The sequence below is a fragment of the Asterias rubens genome, chromosome 16 (genome assembly GCF_902459465.1).
Source record: "Asterias rubens chromosome 16, eAstRub1.3, whole genome shotgun sequence".
NCBI lineage: Eukaryota > Metazoa > Echinodermata > Asteroidea > Forcipulatida > Asteriidae > Asterias > Asterias rubens.
In genome coordinates, this window is record NC_047077.1 from 6,170,483 (window position 1) to 6,194,606 (window position 24,124).

The 24,124-nt window shown below is 38.9% G+C and overlaps 1 protein-coding gene and 1 non-coding gene across 2 annotated transcripts; both read left to right on the forward strand.

The window, feature by feature from the left end:
* The first annotated feature begins 679 nt into the window (after nt 1–679).
* Nucleotides 680–760, forward strand: Trnas-cga. Its single transcript has one exon. It is a non-coding gene; the product is annotated as a tRNA-Ser (tRNA).
* A 3,262-nt stretch (nt 761–4,022) lies between these two features.
* LOC117300828 (dolichyl-diphosphooligosaccharide--protein glycosyltransferase subunit 2-like) lies at nt 4,023–23,424 on the forward strand. Its single transcript, XM_033784669.1, has 17 exons — nt 4,023–4,100; nt 5,498–5,691; nt 6,226–6,321; nt 7,148–7,250; nt 8,029–8,092; nt 9,074–9,194; nt 9,456–9,542; nt 10,174–10,281; nt 11,659–11,727; nt 13,243–13,367; nt 14,043–14,252; nt 15,218–15,329; nt 16,267–16,464; nt 17,535–17,714; nt 19,198–19,273; nt 20,178–20,307; nt 21,812–23,424. Exons 1-17 carry the CDS (start codon nt 4,091–4,093, stop codon nt 21,816–21,818), a joined length of 1,890 nt encoding a protein of 629 aa, XP_033640560.1. The 5' UTR covers nt 4,023–4,090; the 3' UTR covers nt 21,819–23,424.
* The last annotated feature ends 700 nt before the right edge of the window (nt 23,425–24,124 follow it).

The window sequence follows — 24,124 nt, forward strand, 5'->3', positions numbered from 1 at the left end:
AGAAATGCGTTTAGTTTTATCTGTAGAAGTACTTAGTGATATTCAGTCCAAGGTTGTAGCGAGGCAACCTGATTCATCATCGAACAGGGGAAACATTGTCAAAGTCTTGAATCTTATATTTATACATTATAGATTATTGTAGGTCCTTGTTAATCAAGATTTGTCTCGGACATCTATCTGTATTTACATGTTGTTTTTCTGAATAAAGAATACACGGGAAATTAGCTGCACCCTAATAAAGAAAGTGTCTATAATGGGTTTTGTCAACGGCGCTAAGTTATAGGCAGTAGAAGTTTTAACTACAGTGTCTGCTTGTTGGGACAACAGCAGAAAAAGATCACGGTCGAATCACAGTTATGGACCGTGTGCTTGTCGAGCAAGGCCCTGATGAGCAAGGCACTTAACCATAATTGCTTCTCTTAACTCGGGTGTACCCTAATGTGAAACTAAGAGCGCTGAGACAGTATTTTGTTGGATGAAACCCTTAGCGCCAATTCAATCAAATTTGAATATTCTGCTTCCCCCATGGAGTTGACAAAGTAAGAGGAATTGTCTAAAAGTATACCGGATGAACAGGGAAAATAATCTGGTTAAAGGACCTTGCTCTAGAGCTTTGGGCACAATATCTAAGTATGGATTTTTATCTTTCGAAAAAGTCAATTGATGTTTAATATCATGTGTCGTGGTGGCCGAGTGGTTAAGGCGTTGGACTCGAAATCCAATGGGGTTACCCGCGCAGGTTCGAATCCTGTCCACGACGGTTGTCTTTTTGGTTTTATCCATTAGGTCTATAGCTAATATTAAAAAAAACTTAAAAGGTAAAGATGTCCAGTAACTCTCGGCCGGGCGTTGTGGCGTGCGCCTGTAATCCAGTTACCTTGGAAGCCGGGGTTGGTTGGATCGCTTGAGTTCGGGAGCTCTGTGTGACCTTCGTCTATGACGATCGGGTGTCCACGTTAAGCTCGGCACCGACATGGTTAGCTCGGCGGAGGTTGGGCTGACCAGGTTGACTGAGGAGGGACGTACCGGCTCAGGGCGGAGACGCAGCAGGCAAAAGTCCCCGTGTGGAGCACTAATGGGATTGCACTCGAGAATAGATGACGTCACACAGCCCAGACAATATGGCGAAACCCAATTCTTTTACTGTTTTTTGTATTTACATCAAATCTGTTTAAACATAATTTTAGTGGTAGACTCCATGCGGATACAGCTTGTGTTACGGCAAATCTGTGGAATTTCCTTTCGGAAATTCTTTTCTTCTACACTGTGTGGACGTGTGTAGGTCCACATGGTGTTTCACATTATTTATGCCTCTTTTTTCTAAGGCCTCTCATGGTATGCAATGGCGTTAGTGTCGTTGTGACGAACTATAGGTTAGTTTGAAAGAGTATCACTAACACAAACGTTTACTGAAGTAACTCACACAACAAGCGAAGAGTTTAAAACATCACTGTTAATTTGTTTTTATTGATCCATTCTTAAAACAATAGAAACAGAGTGGTTTTTGAAAAGAAATCAAGTCTCCTTAACTTTAAATAATTTAATGCAGTTGTTCTAAAGCAAATAATGACAAGTAGCAGTGAGTACTGGAAGAAGAGGTGGGAACGTTCAAAATCGCCTACAACAGCTGGGTTCGAACCCACCTCTCTACAAAATACTCACGCTTGAAAAGGAAAAATGATTTAAACTCATTATTTTTTACAAAAATTGAAACGACCGATCTAGTTCTGAAAACCTCTACACTTAGATGTTATAATTAAGGTTTTCTAAAGCATGTTCAACGGTTATTGAATGGTCACATCGTCGAAGTTTGCTTCAGAGAGAACGGCTGCTGAGGTCATCAGAGCTAGAAAACTAGATTGTGTCTTCTTCAAAATGGTCAGGTCTGGGTTTGCCGTCTTGCTCGATGAAATCAAGCCGGGCTTCCTTGTGGAGAAATGGGGCTCGACCAGAGTCGCCAAATAATGGCTGGGGTCGAACTTGGTCCACGGATGACACAAGAACTGACCATAATAAGAGAAGACGAAATCATATTCCAGTCGTGATCTGATACTACTGGCTGATCGAATCCCAATCATGCAGCGTCTCAGCACGATGGGGGCGTCGCCAGGTTGTCCCGTCGGGTTTCGGTGATGAGGATTCCCAGGAGATAGCATCAGAGTCGCTGTCTCTGAAGTGGCAGCTCAAGTCCACAGAGGAGTGGTCTTCGTCCTCCTCGAAGGGACGATCCATGGGTGGATCGTACACTATGAACTCGGCCTGTTCAGGGGCAGCAGGTCTTGTCTCGGTCTTGTTGAGACGTTCATCAGAGATGATGTTGTCCATATTATGCCAGGAGAGTTCTTCCACGTCGCTGAGTAGGCCATGACGGCTTTCTAAACTCGGCGTTTGTGAGATCTTCTTGGCTGACAGCTCACTGTATGGTCTGAACAACAACATCTTATCCACTAAGCGGGGATTGATGATTCTCCCGCTCAGGCATAGATCTGGAGTGCTTGGTCTATCCAGCAGCAGATCTATTTCCTCATCAACTGTTACATTGGTCTTGTCAATGATCCTATCCACCAAGAATCTCGTATGGTGGTTGGTGACATCGACAAGGTAGTCCCCAGCTCCGGACTCAGCCATGCCAGTTGATCTACTCCCACGCTCCTTGGGCAGTCGACGGGCCACCAGACTCTCAACAACCGTAGGTGTTACGGCCGGGTCCACACGTGGCCTGTGCTTCCAGAAGAGCGTTTTCCACAGTCGAAAGAAACCACAAGATGGTTTGATGGGGCCTTCTTCCAACTCTTCCACAGATGTTACAGTGGGTTGTTTTTTCGCCTTGAATCGCATATTTGAGAGATAAAAACTCACCGCTCAAAAAATTGCACTCAGAAGAAATTTTGCAGAACACAAAATGACAATGTTTTTCTATTGACATTGGTTGATATAGGCTGTTCCGTTGTTGTGAGGGGCTCAAAAGTTTGTGTGACGTCATAATGCTTTAGAATGGTGTCACCAAAGTCAAATTTTCTTTTGTTTACCCCCCCCCCATGCATTATGACGTTACACAAAAAAGAAACTATCTTGGCTCATGAGTCGCGCACAGCGCGCGCGACACGCGCGCACGTTAACATTGTTTGTTGATGACATCATCAATGTCCAAAGTCTGGCGGCCAAGGTTCTATTTTGTTTTTGACCAATGGATTAATACCACACACAACCAACCAGAATCTAGGATAAAGTGGGGAAAATAGTGCCCCGTCTCGCAAAGAGCTAGACTTGACTCAAAGAGTCCCACTATCCTCTGTGCATAGACCTTTTCGCAAATACCGGGGCGCGCGCGTAAAGCTTGGAATTAGGTGCATTGTGGTCTAGCTGGTATCCAAATTTGATCCATATATATCCCACAATGCACCTCATTCAACAGTCTGCGCTTGCGCATTGGTATTTGCGATAAGGTCTATGGCCCTTTTTTGCCTCATCCTCATCGTCAGAAAACTATTGTCCTGCCATGCCCTCTAGCTCTGCATACTCTGCACAACCTGTTCCGGTGTGTCACGGGAAATTTGGTGTCCCGCCCCCGGGGGGGGGGGGGGGGGCGGGGTGGAGGTCGCGAATCCACTAGGAGTTTCTTGTCCCCCCCCCCCCCCCCCCCCCCCCCCGCTCCCTTAGTCCTAGGGCGATTCTGTATCCCGGCTAGTTATAAGGTTTTCTGACCCAGACAGGGAACTTTCATTTTGTTGGTGTTCTTTCATCAGAACTAAGGCTTCAGCTGAGTGAGTTCTCAATCTTTTAGTAAATGCCTCTTCTCAAAAAAACTACGTTACTTCGTCGTTTCTCACAATGTGTTATACTATCAACAGTTCCCCGTTGCTTGTTACGAGGTAAATTGTTATGCTTTATATTTTGCCCAAAAACGTCCAGTCATAATAAGTGCCTTTGATGCATGCAGTAAACCCTGGATATGTTTTTATAATGTAACCCCGCCCCTTTTCCCTGCAGAGCGAACCCGTAAAATGCAAACAGCGCCCTCAGTTGACATTGAATTTACACCACCCGTCCTTTCTTGATTGGTTGGCGTCGGATTGTGCTTCATTTCACGATGGAAAGAGGTAATAATTTTATAAGTTTAAGGGCGATTTGTGCCCAAAATAACGTTATGTATGTATGTCACTGTGTTGCCAGAATGATATAAAATGTGCAGTTTCAACTGTAATGTTTCCGATGTTATAGTTTTGTATCTATTGATAAAAACATTACCATTGCGTTTGACACGACGGATGGAAGTCTGCCTGTGTGTGCCACGTGTAACGTGTTTTGTGCGGTACATTGTAACGGGGTTGTAACCGTAGCATTGTTGACACCGGACCGAGTGATAAATCTATTTTGATTCATATCTCGATGTGGGTCATTTGCTGACCACTCTAGTCTTACTCTTAGTCGTATTTTGGTCTTATGAAGTTAGTTGTTCCTTGTTTTCTTAAATTTTAAATTGGAAAAGTTTCCGTATGGCGCCACCACTTTTTCATTCGATATAAAATAATAATACTAGTAATAAATAGGAACTTATTTACCTGATTGATACATCCCTTTTTGTAAAAATGAGTGAAAAAGTGGTGGCGCCATACGGAAAGTTATCCTTTATTAGTTATCTATCTATTCTATCTGCCTACTTTCCTTTGCAGATATGTTTACTAAAAAAACCTTTAAAAATGGCACAGACAAACTCACGACCCGTGATGACAACTATACTATGAGAATATTTGAATATAAGTCAATCGTTAATTAAAAATTTTAATACATGTAGAATTTTAGAAGAGACGTATGTGTCTAAAAATAACGTTCAATTCAATTTCAATTAAAGTGTTGCAAGTTTTTTTTATATGAAAAAAAAGGTGTTTTTTTATGAAAAAAAAGGTGTTTTTTTTACTCCGAACTAGTCCGGTAGTATAGTATCCGCCATGGTGGCCCTGTGGGTTGGCGTTGTTCTTTGCTTACACTGTTTGCCGGCCCATAACTCATGTTTCTCCAGTTCGCGTGGGTCCTGCTATATGCCTTATAGTTGTTCTTTCCTTGTTTCTTTGATTTTTTCCCCGTTCAGTGTATTATTTTCCTGTCCCATGTCATCATCAGTCCCCATGTTTCTTTTTCCTTTTTCCGTATTACTTCCCAGCCCTTTAAAAACAAAATGGTTTCCGTCATTTTTTTGTCGTCTCCCTCCTCCTTCACACAGACGTGTACCACTGGCTGTGTGCCCTTCCCTCTCCCTGTCCCACCTTCGTCGTTCCCCCGTGGTAATCCCGTTCATCAGGGTGCCTGACAGGTTTATAACTAAGAGAGGTTTGCGGAACACCATGTGAATTGAGTAGTGTTGGTTCTGTAATGAACAGGTTTCAGGACCAACAGTCTACTCAAAAAGATATTCACATGGTGTTAAGATTCAAATCCTACATGTATTTAGAGTAATGCATGGTCGATCTAACAAGCTTGATGTCTAATCCCCATACAGGTGCTACTCTGTTAGTGTTGATGCTGTGTGGAGTGTTAGGGCAAGCATTGAGCCCTATTACTGTCCTGTCGCTCGATGATCAGGCCAAACTAAAGGCTGTCCTGGCCCAGACACAACCCTTCACTGATCTTGCCAGTGCACACTACTCTATCCTAGGCTTGAAGCTCTTCAATGCACCTGTTTCAAATGCAAAGGTTTGTTGTTTGAAAGACATTCATTGTGGCGTGCCATGGCCGAGTGGTTAAGAGCGCTGGACTTCAAGCTCTGGTGTTTCTGATCAGCAGAGTTTAGGTTCAAGTGCCAGTCGTGATACTTATGTCTTTTAATTAAAAGCAATTTCACAGTGTCACCTTGTAAACCATTGCAAAGGAGTTGGTCTCTTAATTTATAAAAATATATGTTGTCCCACATACCTTGCAGAAAAATACTAAATGTTGAAGCGCCTTGAGTGTCACTGAGTGACAGATATGAGCGCTGAGAAGCCACCATTATTGTTGTTGTTATTTATTATTTTTTATTATTTTTGCTCCATTTAATGTGGCTCACTGTGAAAACAAGTTGGATGTTGCTTAAACTTAACTTAACTTCAATGCATCTATAAAGCCCTTTAACACTGTTTAAAATGCAGGATAAAAAACATGAGCAAAAATAGCAATAATGATTTGTGTGTCGCCCCATTACTTTATTGTATCAAATGATCTAACATTTTTCCTTGTATTTTTCTGTAGGAGGCTTGTAGTTTGTTGAACAGCAAGGTGGACCTAGGTAGTGTAGAGTCCATCTACCATGCAACAACAGCAGCAAAAGAACTTGGAAATTGTAAGGTAGGCAAACAATTATGTCCAATTAAAACCTGGGCCCAATTTCATGGCCCTGCTTACCATAAGTAATAAATTGGTGTTTATAGAGGCAGGGAGTTCGGAGCTAATATCAAGCGTATTCTACAGGTAAGCTGGGGGTTTGTGCGCTTGTGTACTCCAACTGCCTTTTATACCCTTTCTTTGTGGTCATAGAGGGTGTTGTAGGCGTGGTTTGGACTAGTTGGTCATAAATGTTCTGGAGCTTGTATGTCCTAGAGAGTGTTCTCCCACTGTTTCTGATCCAAATGAAGCCCCTAAGTCATCTAGTGGTTTTGTCAGGTTCTGTGTCAATTAGCGTGGGATTGTCCCATCCTGTTGCTTCCCAGGTTGTATCACAAACTTGGGTGTGATCCCTGGCTACAAAGCAGTTACAGGTTGTATGGCTTTTGACTGGCAACCCCAAACAAAGATATTGACAAAACAGAGAGACTGCCACTTTTAGGGCTAGATAACTCAGTTGGTAGTTTTCTGCACATTAATCCCAAGGTGGCAGGTTCAGGACCCAATTTCATAGAGCTGCTTAGAACAAAAATTTGCTTTGCATGAAGTTTTCTTCCTTGATAACAACAGGATTAGCAACCAAATTTTCTTTTGTTCATATTGTCTGTTACTGGTATTCAGCTGTTAATTGCTTATCCTGAAAATCATGTGGAACTTTTTTTGGTAATGCTTTTTTCATCAAGGGAGAAATTTTCATGCTAAGTTCATCATTGTGCATAGTAGCTCTGTGAAATTGGGCCAAGGTCAATTTTTCTTTGTTCAACTGAATTTCTTGTTTCTTGTCCATTAGGTTGTGGTGAGTGAGCAGTCTGTACTGGCAGCCATCAATGATAGTGTTGATATGACAACCCTGTATTATGCCGTGTCTGCACTCACTACTCTAGGCATTCAGTGTAAGTATCATCGGTCATTGTCTCATAGTTTGTATCGTAATGAAAAACATTATTTTGTTATTTTAAAATATTGCGAAACGATACTTTAAAGGCAGTGGACACTAATGGTAGTTGTCAAAGACTAGCCTTCACAGTTGGTGTATCTCAACATATGCATGAAATAACAAACCTATGAAAATTTGAGCTCAATCGGTCATCAAAGTTGCGAGATAATAATGAAAGAAGAAAACACCCTTGCCACACGAAGTTGTGTGCGTTTAGATGGTTGATTTTGAGACCTCAAGTTCTAAACTTGAGGTCTCGAAATCAAATTCGTGGAAAATTACTTATTTCTCCAAAACTAAGTCACTTCAGAGGGAGCTGTTTCTCATAATGTTTTATACCATCAACCTCTCCCCATTTCACGTCACCAAGAAAGGTTTTTTGCTTAAAATTATTTTGAGTAATTACCAATAGTGTCCACTGCCTTTAAGCGTTTGAACAAGTAAAGCTGATCAAGCTCTTTGTACAAATATATATATTTACATCTGTGCAATCTTTGCTTTGAAGCGGATATCCACTTTTTCCATTTCTGATTTTTAAGAAATGGTTGATCAAAGAATGTTTTTGTCCGTTTTGAATTTTCAAGAACCCAAATAATTAATATTAGCTATTCTCAAATGATCCTGAATTGGGACAATTGGTGCAGATGGGAGTATTATTATGTTTCGATTGCTATACAAAAGTTATGAATGAAGACAATTTCAATATTTTAGTGTTTTTACATTTTCTGTTGTAGTCAATTCAGCTGATGTTCTGAAATCCTTGGATGCAGCCTTGAAGAAGGATGACAGTGTATTGAGGTAAGTGGCAATCTATTCACTTTCAACGAACTTACAGGGCCCAATTCCATTAAGCAATTTAGCAGGAAATACTGCTTAGCAAATTTCTTTCGGTTAATAGCACCGAATTCAAACTCTGGTGTTTCTGATCAGCAGAGTGTGGGTTCGAATCCCCAGCCGTGACACTTGTGTCCTTAAGCAAGACACATAACCATTGCTTCGTCCTTCGGATGGGACGTACTGCCGTTGGTCCCATGTGTTGTGTAACGCATGTAGAAGAACCAAGTGCACTTATCGAAAAGAGAAGGGGTTCGCCCCGGTGTTCCTGGCTGTGGCTGCTGTATGTGCCGTAGCACCATGTAAATTCCTTTTAAGGTGCTACATAATTCATAAGTTCAATAACCCATCTTTCTGTTTAATGTATATACTAAGCGCCTTGAGTACCTTGTTTGGTAGATACGTGCGCTATATAAGACTTTGATATTCTAAACGAGTGCGGCACCAGTTGCAACAATGTAAACTTTCATGAATTTTGTCAGGTATCGTTGTGGTACCTGCTGCCAAAATGTAACTTTAAAAAAAATTCTGATGAATTTAAAAAGTAAAAAATGTCTCTGAAATTACCTAGAATGCACCAGAGAGCATCTACGACCTGAAATTTTCACAATCAATAATAACAAATTCTTATATAGCGCATTTCACAATAACCGTATCAATGCGCTTTACATTAGTGCCCTGGTCATAGGGCCAACAACATCCCTGTAATGTTTCTCCACTTCACAGCCCTGAGCTGCCTGTTACACAATATCAACCTCTACCCTCGCAGGTACCCATTTATACCCCTGGGTGAAGAGAAGCAATTATAGTAAAGTATCTTGCTCAAGGACACAAGTGATACGACCGGGATTCAAACCCACACTCCGGTGAACCCACACTCCGGGGATTCGAACAATCACACTCAAAAGTGCTAAGTTTGATTATGATTTGTTTTTCCACACACAGCTCAAGCTATGCCCTTCATGTAGCAGCACAGCTCTCTGCAGAAACTAACGTGGACAAATATTTTGAATTGATTGAAGATATCGTGGCTCAAGCTGATGAAGTGGATGATCAGTATTTGCAGGTAAAACATTATACACAAATCTAGGATTATTCATATTTGCCAGTCTGTGAAAAATATGTTGACCAACATTTGTTGACATGCCTTTATTTTGTACCGTTTTACAAATTTTACCGTGGTATGATTTTTCCTTATCTTTAACTTTTTGCTCAAAAGTCCTCATTGTTTTGCATGAGAAATTACCTCTTTTTTAATAGTATCGTCTTATATAGCCACAAATGCAAAATTATCTACTGATGTTGTCATCTTTATTCTTTTTTTCAGTTTGAAAATCTATTCCAAAGTGGACTGTTTTTAGATGGAGCTTACAAACTCTCTGCAAAGGTCAACAAGAAACCACTTATTACAGAGGTATGACAAGATTCCATGTTTTACTGTAAGGCCAGGTTCCCATTGACTGTTTCCTCGACTGGCTTTGGTTTAAATCTACCGTACATTCCCATCTGGACTTATATTCTGCGGCATTTGCATAGTGTTTTACGGGAGGGTCACGGTAGGTTTACAGCGCGGAGCTGTTCCTTTAGCGGCCCTGTAAAGTTAACATGGCTGCGCAGAAGTCTTTCGCGACCTATTTCGGCTTGTTAGTTTTACATCATGGTCGCGGTAAGTTGACCGGGAGGGCAGTTTACCATGCGTCCCCATTGGATTTAATTTGATCATTCTACAGAAAAGTTGCGGTGCTTTAAACAAAATAAAGTCAAATGGGAACAGGGCTTTACTGTATTGAGGCTAGCACAAGTGTTTGAACTCTGGGCCCACCATGCCCACACTGTACACTGCTAAAAATGGTATTCTTGAAATAAGAAAAACATCTTATTTTGAGAATATATATCTTGTGTCACTCGTTTTTACTAGGGAGTGACACCAAAAATATTTTCTCAAAATAAGATGTTTTTCTTATTTCAAGAATACCATTGTTAGCAGTACATTATCAAATACTTATTAGCCATGTTTAATTTATAGTGTGTGTTTGGTTTGACAGGATCAAGCAGTGATGTTTGGCAACTTTGTCTTGAGTCGTAAATCAACACAGAATGTCATGAATGCTTACAGTGTTGCCTTGGGAGTCAAAGCACTAACAAATAATAAGGTAAGTCTTTAAGTTAACAAGTTTATCAAGTACCCAAAACACCGATCCATTAAAGGCAGTGGACACTATTGGTAATTACTCAAAATAATTGTTAGCATTAAACTTTACTTGGTAATGATTAATGGGGAGAGGTTGATGGTATAAAACATTGTGAGAAACGGCTCCCTCTGAAGTGACATAGTTTTCAAGAAAGAAGTATTTTTCCACGAATTTGATTTCGAGACCTCAAGTTTAGAACTTGAGGTCTCGAATTCAACCATCTAAAAGCACACAACTTCGTGTGACAAGGGTGTTTTTTCTTTCATTATTATCTCTCAACTTCGACGACCGATTGAGCTCAAATTTTCACAGGTTTGTTATTTTATGTATATGTTGAGATACACCAAGTGAGATACACCAAGTGACAATTACCAATAGTGTCCACTGTCTTTAATCTCCGCCCAAGGGGCACGCACGTCAGACTTTATAGTGTTGGACTTTTGGTTGTGCAATGTGTTGTGATTGGTCAATACGCAATGGGGCAGGGCTTAATGGATCAGTCTATTGGGACACTTGCTTCTCTGGCTGTTTACACTACATCTTGATTGAACCCAAGGTGAAAATAAATATAAATGTTTTTCGGGAAAATTTGCGTATCCTGCCATCACTTTTTCACCTTTTGTTTTACCAAAACGACTATCTCATTTCAGTAAATGAGATTTTAATTTCAAAACATAAGAAGAAATGGTGGCAGGAAACCTGAAGATTTCCATGTAATCTTCAACTTTATATCAACTTTACATTACACTTTTGGGGTTGAACAAAGAAAAGTTGCTTTATTAGAATAAGAACGAAATTTGAACCTTCGATCTCCCGTTGCACTCTACTTTTGGCAGTCTCTCCATTTTGTCAATATCTTTGTTTGCGGGACGCCAGTCAGAAACCATTCAACCTCAAACTGCAAACATATATCAATCTTATATTACATCAACCTTGTGGAAACTTTGTACTGTTTTAAAAATGCAGTCACCATCAATTGGTTGCATATCTGAATTGCAGTCCTAGAATTTCTTTTGCAGTTTATGATGTTTGCCTTGAACTGGTGTGCTTCCATGTACACATGTTGCAATAGACCCTTCCCATGAAATATGTAAATTGCACACAGCGTGTGCGCACAACATTTTGATTGGCAAAATAAGGGAATATCGCGCTGTATTGTACACCGCCAATGGCTGTGTGACTCAGACGCGATTGCACGTCTGCTTAGTGCACAACTCTATGGCGTTTTCCAACCAATAGGGTCTGTACGCATGCATGAATGTAATTAGCATTTTTCATGGGAAGGGTCCATTGGTACTGAATGTGTCAAACTAACTATGATGTCTTTTCTCTGTGTAGTTCCAAGTACCTGTTGCCTTCACAAGGATGGGTTCCATGGCTGTGTCCACTGCTGACCCAAATGTCAAGGTAATAGTTTGTTGTACTTAACCTTAAGCCCGTTGATGCTAATTAATTATTAATTAAGGTTTCAAAGCCATAATAAAATAATATTATTCTCCCCAGGGAGTGGAGAAACATTACAGGGATGTTATTGGCCCTATGACCAGGGCACTAATGTAAGGTTACAAAGCGCTCAGAGAATGACAGGAAAAAACAACAAAGGGAATGCAAACAAAAACCAAGAGGAAAACCACGACTAGGCAAAGCCTGCGGCATTTAGCCAAGAAAGTCCCGCGCAAAGCCGGTCATTCTTTGACTAGAACTGCAGGCCAAGCAAAGCGAGATTTACTGATTGAAAAAGAATGTTTTCAGTGACCTTTTGAACATGGTAACAGAGCTAGAACTTTTGTTGGGAGTTTGGAATGGAATTCCACATCCTAGGGCCTGCAACTGAAAATGCTCTGTCTCCTGATTTCCTGGTGGTACGAGGAATATACAAGTTACCCTTGCCATCCAAAGGCACCTTTTTCTTTTACTCTTTTTCTAACATAAGAGCCCTTTAGTCAAATCCAGCCATACTACACGTAATCCTTAAAAAGAACCCCGCCTGTGAGATAGTTAAGTCATTCCGTGGCTTGAGTTCCATAACAGGTCACCATGATCCTTTGAAGTTTGCCCCAAACTGCACTCCCAATATTTCCATGTATACACCCAAAACCCCATCTGTTTGTACACAATCATTAAAGCATGTACCGGTACAACATTTCACCTGTGAATTTTTACACGAACCTTGAGTTATATTTGAAGTCGCCAGCCAACCCAATGTAATTTCTGGAGTAGGAATTACCTTTGGACCAGCCTCAAACAGAATAGATTACCCTATTATTAAAAGTGCCTTCGTTAAAAAGAAAAAGAAAAAAGCTTGATCAAATTTCTGTGCCAGCTCATATAATTTGAATGAGATATAAATTGATCAGAGAACAATGTTGATCTGTACAGGTGCAAGTATCTAACCTGATTTGAATGAGATATAAATTGATCAGAGTACATTGTTGATCTGTACAGGTGCAAGTATCTAACCTGATTTGAATGAGATATAAATTGATCAGAGAACAATGTTGATCTGTACTACAGGTGCAAGTATCTAACCTGATTTGAATGAGATATAAATTGATCAGAGAACAATGTTGATCTGTACTACAGGTGCAAGTATCTAACCTGATTTGAATGAGATATAAATTGATCAGAGAACAATGTTGATCTGTACTACAGGTGCAAGTATCTAACCTGATTTGAATGAGATATAAATTGATCAGAGAACAATGTTGATCTGTACTACAGGTGCAAGTATCTAACCTGATTTGAATGAGATATAAATTGATCAGAGAACAATGTTGATCTGTACTACAGGTGCAAGTATCTAACCTGATTTGAATGAGATATAAATTGATCAGAGAACAATGTTGATCTGTACAGGTGCAAGTATCTAACCTGATTTGAATGAGATATAAATTGATCAGAGAACAATGTTGATCTGTACAGGTGCAAGTATCTAACCTGATGGCAGGCAGTGTTGGTAAGATGACAGTGAAGGCTACATCTGTAAGCCCTAAAGAAGGTGGCAAGACAATCATCAAAGATGCTATATTCCTTGGTACCACCAATCCGTAAGTTACAGCCCATGACAATGGTGTAGTTGAGTGAAGCCTGGTTCATACTTCCTGTGAGTGCGAAGCGAAAGCTGTGTTTGCTGCAAATGTTTCGCAAAAGTTGAGCACAGCTCAACTGTTGTGAATTGTTTGTTGCGAATTTGTGACGTCAAAATTATGAACCAGGCTTTACTAAATAATAGTGTAAAGACCTGGTATATCTATGCCTGGTAGATCTCATGGCCGAGTTTCATCAAATTGTTGATCACTTTACTTCAGATGCTTCGTATTCATGGCAAATTTTTCTGGACTGGCCTCCGAGGGACATTTTTTAGCGCCCCAAAGATCTTTGGAGTGCCCTCTTTTTTTTCCAGGGAATTGAACGTTTGATGTGAATATCCGCTTTGACATTCCACTGTGTAGCCTCAACAGGCATTCTCCTACCATGCTATGTTTCTTTTCACCCATACAAAAAGAGACAAAAGGAACTAGAAATCATGCTTGAAATTTTTCTTTTTCCCAGCACTACTTTGTAGACCAGACCCAACTTTCATAGAGCTGCCTTAGCACTAAAAGTAGCTGAGCTACACTAAGCATAACATATTAGTATTAACTGAAATAAAATATTGATTGTTGATAAACTATTGCAGTGTCATTTGCTTTGCTTATAACTGTATCACGTTGTATTTGCAGAACGGAGTATGTGTTGAACCTAATAGAGTCCAAGCCTGCACCAGCCTTCTACAAGGTGGCACTCTCAGCTAAACCAACGACTGAGAACCCTGCTCTGATTGGACTGAGCGATGGCGCTGTTCTAGTCAAGGTCACCACAGAGGTCACTGTTGATAACATGGAGATCTCTATCATTGATAAGGATCAATCTATTACAGCCAAAACTGTGAAGTACGTAACTAAGGAATGAAGATATATTGACCCAACTCACCATCAGAATAATCTTTGACACGCCGTTTTGGTGGTCAATGTCACTGTGCGTTATTTAGTGAAGTGCGCATTTTAGCCGACGCAGCGTTTACTCATAAACCTATTGACCACCAAAATGGTGAGCCTGGCACAGTCGCCGAGGTGACATGCGTTCAAGAGGTCAATATTGATTGGGAGAAACACTGTGATTGTGCTGTGCCTATTTAGTGCCCTGTCTTGAGGGTTTGGGTGTGGGTGAGGTATAGCAAATACTGCTGTTAACAAACTCTGCATAGTGGCAATCAAATCCAGTAAAATCCAATGCATTATGCTGATGTTGAAAAGAACGCCGAGTTGACTCTAGAGTGTTTTGCATTAAACCACCATAACTCAGAGAGATTTTTACTTGGTTTAGCTGCAAACCTAACTAGATAAAATTGCAATTTTACTATTGTGCTTAAAGACACTGGGCACTATTGGTAATTGTCAAAGACCAGTCTTCTCACTTTGTGTATCTTAACATATGCATAAAATAACAAACCTGAGAAAATTTGTGCTCAATTGGTTGTTGGAGTTGCGAGATAATAATGAATGAAAATTATTATTATTTATTATTATTATTATTATAATTCTGAGGTCTCAAAATCAAATTCGTGCTCAATTGGTTGTTGGAGTTGCGAGATAATAATGAATGAAAATTATTATTATTTATTATTATTATTATTATAATTCTGAGGTCTCAAAATCAAATTCGTGGAAAATTACTTCTTTTTTGAAAACTACGTTACTTCTCAGGGAGCCATTTCTCACTATGTTTTGTACTATCAACAGCTTTCCATTTCTTGTTACTAAGTAAGTTTTTATGCCAAACATTATTTTGAGTAATTACCACAATGCCTTTAATGTCATGTTTGTGATTTAACTTGATGATGTATTGATGTTTGCAGAGTTGTCCATCCCAGGAAAGTAGACAAGGGTCTTGAAGCTGACCATCACCAGAGTGTGGTGCTGAAGTTCAACCTGAAGGACAAGGCCAATCAACCACTCACCGTGCATCAGGTAGGTTTGTATTGTAAGATGTCAACATTGCATGGGAAATAAAGATTCTATACACCGATGTGTTATAAGTGTCGCGGCCGAGTGGTTAAGAGCATCGAATTCAAGTTCTGGTGCTAATTCACCGGAGTATGGGTTCGAATCCCGGTCATGACACTTGTGTCCTTGAGCAAGATACTTTACTTTAATTGCTTCTCTTCACCCAGGGGTATAAATGGGTACCTGCGAGGGTAGAGGTTGATATTGTGAATGAAAAAGCTTTCGGAGCGCCACGGCAGCTCGGGGCTGTATACTCCCTAATGGGAGCTGAGAAAGATTAAAGGGATGTTTATTGGCCCAATGACCAGGGCACTAATGTAAAGCGCATTGATACGGTTTATTGTGAAATGCGCTATATAAGAACTTGTTATTATTATTATTATAAGCAGAAAAACAAATCTGCAGCTTTAATACTCTGGTGGGAATTGAACCCACGACCCACACATTCTTGAGCAGATATCTTAGTTGCTGGACCACTTGTAGGCTGCTTGTCTCAATTATGGGTTGATCATTATCAAACACTTGATTTTGGCTGATGTCTATGTGAACACAACTTTTCCAAACGGAATAATGATGGATAATATGAATTTCAAAGCAATTGGTCATCGAAGTTGCAAGAGAATAATGAAAGAAAAAAAACCTCTTTTTGCACAAATGTGTTTGCTTTCAGATGCCTTATAAAAGGCTTCAGGCGCATAGTCTTTTAATATTTGAGTGAGTAATTACCCCTTTCTCAAAAATATGTTACTTCAGAGGGATCCATTTCTCACAATGTTTCATACTATCAACAGCTCTCCATTACTCGTTACCAAGTAAGTTTTTATACTAACAATTATTTGAGTAATTACCAATAGTGTCCAGTGCCTTTAACAATCATGTGTTAATGTTGATTTGTATTCAGGCATTTGTCCGTCTATCCAACGTGAAGACCAAGCAGGAAGTGATCTTTACTGCTGAGGATGATGCATCTATGATGTATAAATTCAATCTAGACGTAGCTGAGAGTGGCCGTGAATACTTCAATCAGCAATCAGGCAAATACACCCTGGATCTCATCATTGGTGATGCTATAGTCATGAATCCCTTCTCATGGAACTTGGTAAGAAAAATACCCGCTTTGCCCAAGAATGGTAGAGTTTCCAACGCTAGGTGGCAGCAGACTTACCGGGTAAATTTCCATTGTTTACATAGTTCTGAACATGCGTAGAATTCTGAGAATAATGACTTTTACCCGGTAAGTCTGCTGCCACCTATTGTCCCAGAAAGTATCCTATTGAATGGGATGTTTAAAAAGGGTTTTGATACCTTTTTATATAAAGTTTAGGGCCATGACATGAATCCCTACCTACTGTGAATGGTGTATGTGATATAGTTTACCTGTAGAAGTTTCAGCTTCATTAGTCAGGGTGTTGTTGTCAAGTTTTTTAGAGAGAAAAGTGAAATCACAGAGCCTTGTTTTCAGGAGAGTCGCTTAAAGGAACCATTGCCTTGGATCGGTCGAGTTGGTCTTTGAAAAGCGTTTTGTGACCGTTTATTATAAAATGCATATGGTTAGAAAGACGTTGAAAAAGTGGAACACAATGATCTAATACAAATATGCCTCGAAATTGCGTGGTTTTCTTTTTACCTCGTCCAATAACACGGTCGGCCATTTATGGGACTCAAAATTTTGACTCCCATAAATGGCCGATCGTGATAGTTCGCGACGTAAAAAGAAAACCGTGCAATTTCGAGAGATACTTGTGTAGATCATTAAATTCTACTTTTAAAACATCTTTCTAACCATATACATTTCATAACAACCGGTTTCAAACGCTTTGTATAGACCAACTGGTCCGATCCAAGGCAACGTGTTCAGTTTCCAGTTATTTTTTATTTTTGTTTTGTTTTTAAAACGGGGGGGGGGGGGGGGGGGGAACGGTTGGCGGTTTTCAGGGGGGCTGAGGAACGACTATGATTTAAACCCAAGCTGATTCTGATAAAGACAGACCACAGTTATGGCAGTGATGTTATAAACTCAAAACCCACTTAGCTGTAAGAACAAGTCAATTCAGTCGGTTATCTTGGTTTCTTGTTTGTTCTCACCTTTCTATCTCTTGATTTGTTTTAAGATCTAAATTTAGAGTAGTAAAAGTTGTTGGAATTAATGTTTGGTATGTTCTTGAACAGGCTGATGTGACCCTTAAGTTCCCCGAGCAGGAAGACACCAAGCCAGCACCTCAAGCTCGTTATGACGAGTTACCTGAGATACAGCACATGTTCAGAGTACCAGAGAAGCGTCCTCCTACAGTTGTGTCTACTACATTCACTGTACTCTGCATTGTACCTCTCATTGTCCTAGTCATTATGGTAAGGTTGCATTTTTAATAAAAATAAAAATATTAATTTGGGGGGGTTTTTCATTCATTTCATTTATTAATTTCACAGGCAAAAATTCAAGCACAGACAATAAGAACAGTAAGAAAACAAAAACAAGAACATACAATACAATAACAAAAAAAAGCAGCACCCCTGAAGGATGTTTAAAAAGTAAACTAAATTATTATCGAGTTAATCTCCTGATGCCACAATTTACAAAGAGACAAAAAGGGACATTACAGATGGACATTATTAAAACATGGCATACAGTATAAAAATATAGAACTATACAAGCAGTTAAAACTATAAAAGCACTAATGGGCTTTAAAAATACAAAATCGTTAAAAGAGAGATTCTAGTTAATTATGCAAAAGGCACTATAAATTTGAGAAAAAAAAAAAATCATCATTACTCGCAGCTAAGAGCTGAATTGTGAAGGACGCGGCTACACATGTTTGAGAAGCAGGCATGCAAGGGCGCCTTTGGCTGCCAGCCACACATAATACTTCAGGAATTCTATTTACTAAGTTTATTTACTAACTGGTTGAATGTTTTTAAAGGATTTTTACTCCCGTTGTTATAATTCCATATTTTCTTATTTTTAATTTGTCCATATTTCTATGTTCATCGCCCTAGAGCATGTCTACATGATTAGGCCGCTATATAAGTTGGGGTATTATTATTATTATTATTTATTATTATCAAGATATCTTGCTTATGTTCACATACTCGGGGATGTGAGTTCTTCATTTTTAACTGGAATTCTATTTTTTTAACCCCAACCCCTAAAAATGAATCAATAAATAATGTATTGTTTGTTTATAGATAATAGTAGTAACCACCATTTATAAAGCGCATAAGCATCAGCATAAATGCGACGTTTAACAAACATTATAAATCTCACGCTACAAAAAAGACAATCTAAAAAAAACCTTATGCTACACACATTACAATTTTTACAAAAATTTATGGATAATAAAAGTAATGTTAGGTCTGTTTCCTCCTGCAATATATATATATTTTATATAATCAAATTAGAAAGTGAAGATAAAACCTTATGGCACACCCAAGATTGCAGAGTACGGCTTTCAAAACCAAAGATAAATTAATTTAAGGTCGTGTCCGAATTGGTGGCTACGGCTGCTGCTACGACCGTTGCCTGGGGTGTTGCTAAGGGCATCCTATACTTCAATGCATGACGACGAGGCGATCTGGCCAAAGCCGTAGCCGCCAATTCGGATACGACCTGAGTCAAGTGATTAGACTGCAGGACTAACACTAACAAGGTTATTAGTTTGAATCAGACCAAGCTAGGGTGGGAATACAATGAAGTAAGGTTTGCATTAACACAATGTACATGAGTAGGATTTGAAACTCTGAATGCTGGAATTATAATGTACATGTAAATGAATCTCTTTGAAATGTGATGGTTCTTTATTTAACTGATGGTTTATCTTTTCTTTTCTTTTTTTAGTGGATCAAGCTCGGTGCAAATGTGAAGGGATTTACTTTCTCCATCGGTGCAGTTGGCTTTCATCTTGGTCTAGCAGGTAAAACTGTTAAAAATTTAAAGAATACATTTGCAGGCTTTAAAGACACTGTACACTATTGGTAAATGACAAAGACCAGTCTTCTCACTTGGTGTATTCCAACATATGCATAAAATAGCAAATCTGTGAAAATTTGAGCTCAATTGGTCTCCGAAGTTGCGAGATAATAATTAAAAAAAACACACCCTTGTTACACGAAGTTGTGTGCTTTTACCAGATGCTTGATTTAGAGACCTCAAAATCTAATTCTGAGGTCTCGAAATCAAATTCGTGGAAAATTACTTCTTTCTCGAAAACTACATTACTTCAGAGGGAGCCGTTCCTCACAATGTTTTATGCTATCAACCTCTCCCCATTACTCGTTACCAAGTAAGGTTTTATGCTAATAATCATATTGAGTAATTACCAATAGAGGGCGTCCACTGCCTTAACTTCGCTCTTAAAGGGGCACAGTAATTGTCAATGAATTTTTTTTAGGCCAGCATTAGGGAACCTCAAAGTTAATGGTCAGACTCCCAAAGCAAAAACACATTTTCACACATCATTCACTCGAAAGTGCCGCAGAATGCTGGCCACCTTCTGATAACTCTGCACAATTTTTTAACATCGTCAAGCTTTCTGCATGAAGACATGACGGCCACCATCCTGTGTAATGGCTCTGAGTCGGCCCCTTTCACTATCAAAACTTGGGTGGATTTCACAAAGAGTTATAACTAGTCTTATCTCTACTTAGGATGAGTGACTCGTCCTAACTTAGCACTAGTCATACGTTTTTAGTGTCTCCCATACATAGTCCTAAGGTAAGACTAGTCCTAACTCATTGTGAAATCGACCCCTGGTGGATTAGCGCGTACTGGAAGATAAAATGATATGTTGTTTGACCTCTGGGTATTTAACATTGCAGGCATCTTGGGGCTGTTCTACTGTTACTGGGTCTATCTGAACATGTTCCAGACTCTACAGTATCTTGGAATCTTAGGAATCTTCACTTTCTTGACTGGTAACAGTTTGCTTAGCAGCATTGCACAGAAGAAGTAAGTAGTAAGGCCACGAGAGGCCATTCTTAATTGGGATTAAAAGGGATTGTAAATTCAGTCTTATTCTACAGGTTTCAGTAATCACTATACAACAAGCTTAGAGAAATTACTTAAAGACACTGTACACCTTTGGTAATTGTCAATGACCAGTCTTCACACTTTGTGTATCTCAACATATGCACAAAATAACAAACCTGTGAAAATTTGAACTCAATTGGTCGTCGAAGTTGCGAGATAATAGTGGAAGAAAAACACCCTTGTCACACGAAGTTGTGTGCTTTCAGATGCTTGATTTCGGGACCTCAAAATCTGATTCTGAGGTCTCAAAATCAAATTTAAATATTTAAGTAGAAAATTACTTCATTCTTGAAAACTATTGACTTCAGAGGGAGCCGTTTCTCACAATGTTTTAAACTATTAACATCTCTCCATTGCTTGTTACCAAGTACGTTTTTATGCTAACAATTATTTTGAGTATATCAATAGTGTCCAGTGCCTTTAATAAATATTCATTAAAAAAAAATTGAAAAAATTATTATATTTTTTCTCCGAAACTGGAACAAACCTCATTACCCTCCAGTATGATAAAAGCAAACAAATAGTGAAGAAGTCGTATGGAAAGCTAGCAGTGTTAACTTGAAATAAAAACAACCATTGATTGAACCTTATCACGCAGTTTGATTTCCTTTTAAAACGACGTAAATAAAAAGACGTACTTGGCAGCGCAATTAATAACAGCTTCATCGGGATGGTTCATCATAAATCTAAATTAATCTTCCCCACCAAGGATTTCAAAGTCATTTTATTGCTTTACGTAGACTAACATTATAATAGTCCTAAGGTCGTTGTATAATGGTCAATCTAGCAGTATATTGATTTTTGTTTCAACAACAAGGTGAAAATTGACTCCAATATACCTTCCTATTTCAATAAGTAATTGTGTAGAGCATCTGAAATGGGCAATTCCATCCATTCTGATTGGTTGAGGTGATCAAGTGACAGGAATTTAAAAAGTCCCCCAAATGTTAAAAAGATTTTTTTTAATTTCACTGTTAATTAAAAGGGCATATTAATGGTAATAAATAGTAGTGACAATGTCTTAAGGGCTGGTCACACAGGCCTTGATAATGAGAATGTTAATAATGCACGCCCTCGATTGGTTGAATGAGCGTGGGCGTATTCTGCGTGGAGCATTTCAACCAATAGAATGCGTTCTCTTTGCCTTGTGATTGTTATCGTTTTCGTTATTGCCGCAGTGTGACTTGGCTTTTAACCAGTCGCTTACAACCTTGCAGGGTCGTCAACGTGCAATAAAGGAATGAGCTGAAGGCAAGGTCCATTATCACACGTCTCTGACTCTGGCGATTTTAAATAGCCGGTTAAGACCTCATCGCCACTCTTTTTAGTCCCCAAAATATGGCCTCTAAAAACTTGCACTTTGTGTAAGACAAATGATGGGTGGCATAATTATTCATATATGATATTTCTGTGTTTATTTCAGACGGTAGAATCAAGCGCCCTGATGCAAGCAGCTATTTTATAAAAACCCACAGTGAGCTCTCTTTCCTTTTGGTGTGAAGATTGTCAATTCTCATGGTTGGTTTTTTTGTTCTTTGTTTTGATTATTTGTTTGGATTTTGTTTCAATCACTGATGTGTAACTACCTAGGAGAACTAACTGCAAGACATTGACTCAGACTTATGAGTTAAGTTGAGGCATTTTTATCATGATACAGTGGAAATATTATTGAGGTTTGAAGTTGGTGCTGGTACCAGTCTTTGTTAGAAATGTTTCCTATGAAAGTGCTGTCATCTCTCCGATGGAACTCAATTTGTTTTAAACTTGAACCAGTTGCACACAAGTTGCTTTTTAAAGATGAACTTATCTTTATTTTACTATGGTCTAGCATTTATCTGGAGATGAGTTGGCAACATTTTCATAGTAATTTCTTTCATGATATCACAACTTGTTTTATAATTCACCAAACTTCACCCAATGGAAAACAAGCTATCACAAACACTGTTTTCAATTGGCTGCCAAAGTTTACTCAACAAAAATATGAATCAGAAGCAGACAACTGCTCTACATCAGAAATTAATTGGAAGTTTTGTTTGAACAAGGAAATGCTTCTAAATAAAAACAATTTAGTATTTTGTTCAGAAATATATTCCAGTTTTGTTGGGACAAAGTTCCAGTAATCTATTATAGCGTCTTAATTTTGACCGAAGACGTGTCACATCCACAATTTCAAAGAGAGCGAACCTTTTACAATCTGCAAATGTTTTATTAAATAAAAATGGGTTTTGATGTGAATAAGTACACCTTGTTGAAAGGCCTTCTTTTGTTTTGTTTTGTTTCAAACATTTTTATTGTGTAATTTTTAGGTGAAGGGATTTCATAAAATCATCCACCACATCAGTGTAGTTTATGGGCAGATTTCTGTTGTGTAGACATTTTGAAGGCTGCATATGTATTATGCATTGAGCTGTAGTCACTAGTCAAGCTTTGGTAGTGAAAGCAATCGGGTTCATTTTCAAACAAAGAGTTGGCACACAGACCTGTCCACACTCAATCATGTTTTCTGAGGAGTGTCAGCCATTATTTATTTACATGTAGGCAGTAGAAATGAGCTGCAGGAATAGTCTGTTTGAAGCTCTTCTCTTTTTATAATGTCAGGCTATACAATTTTTACAATTTACATTTAAGAATTTTTTTTTTTCAGTGCAAATTATGAAGCAGGTTTAATAAGAAAGCCATGAAAATTGGACACCAGACGTTTTGAAAAAAGCCAATCAAACCCTGCAAAGTGTCAATATATTTTTGTTGTTGTTTTGGTTTTTTTTTTTGGTTTTTTTTTTTGGGGGGGGAGTTTCTTGTGAATTTTTTGTTTATGTAGGCTTAGAAAAGTTCCATAAAACGTTCGCAGACGGTTGGAGCAAGGAACCAGACTACCGTTTCACATCCTTTAATTTTTTGGGGGAAATGAAAATATATTATGCGCAGTTTGATTAAGGGGAGGCAATTTCATGGCTCTGCTTTGACTCACAGAATTTTGCCCTTGTAGAATTCTGCAAGTCAGCAGCGCCATTGGGCTCTGGTATGTATGTAAGAAAATTAATGTTCCGCGTGATATTATCAGATGAGGGTATAGACAATTGGTGTAAAAATTTTTATAAAAGTAAGTTGACCAAACCATTTTTAGCCATCCAGGTGCATAATATATGGTGACAATTTTACACAGCTGCTCAGCAGTATTTGTGAAGTGTGTTGATGCAATCACTACACAACATCATATAGCAGGCTTGCATAGTTTAAAGGCAGTGGACACTATTGGCAATTGTCAAAGACTAGCCTTCACAGTTGGTGTATCTCAACATATGCATAAAATAAACCTGTGAAAATTTGTGCTCAATCGGTCATCGAACTTGAGAGATAATAATGAAAGAAAAAAACACCCTTGTCACACGAAGTTGTGTGCGTTTAGATGGTTGATTTCGAGACCTCAAGTTCTAAATCTGAGGTCTCGAAATCAAATTCGTGGAAAATTACTTCTTTCTCGAAAACTATGGCACTTCAGAGGCAACCGTTTCTCACAATGTTTTATACCATCAACCTCTCCCCATTACTCGTCAGTCAGAAAGGTTTTATGCTAATTGTTTTGAGTATTTACCAATAGTGTCCACTGCCATTAAATATCGTTCAAAACCACATGGATGATATTGAATGGTCAGACAGTAGGAGGGTTAGTAGTCTTGGTCCAAGATAGTGTTGTGTCTTATTAATAAACTATTGCGATTGAGCTAGGTACTGCTAT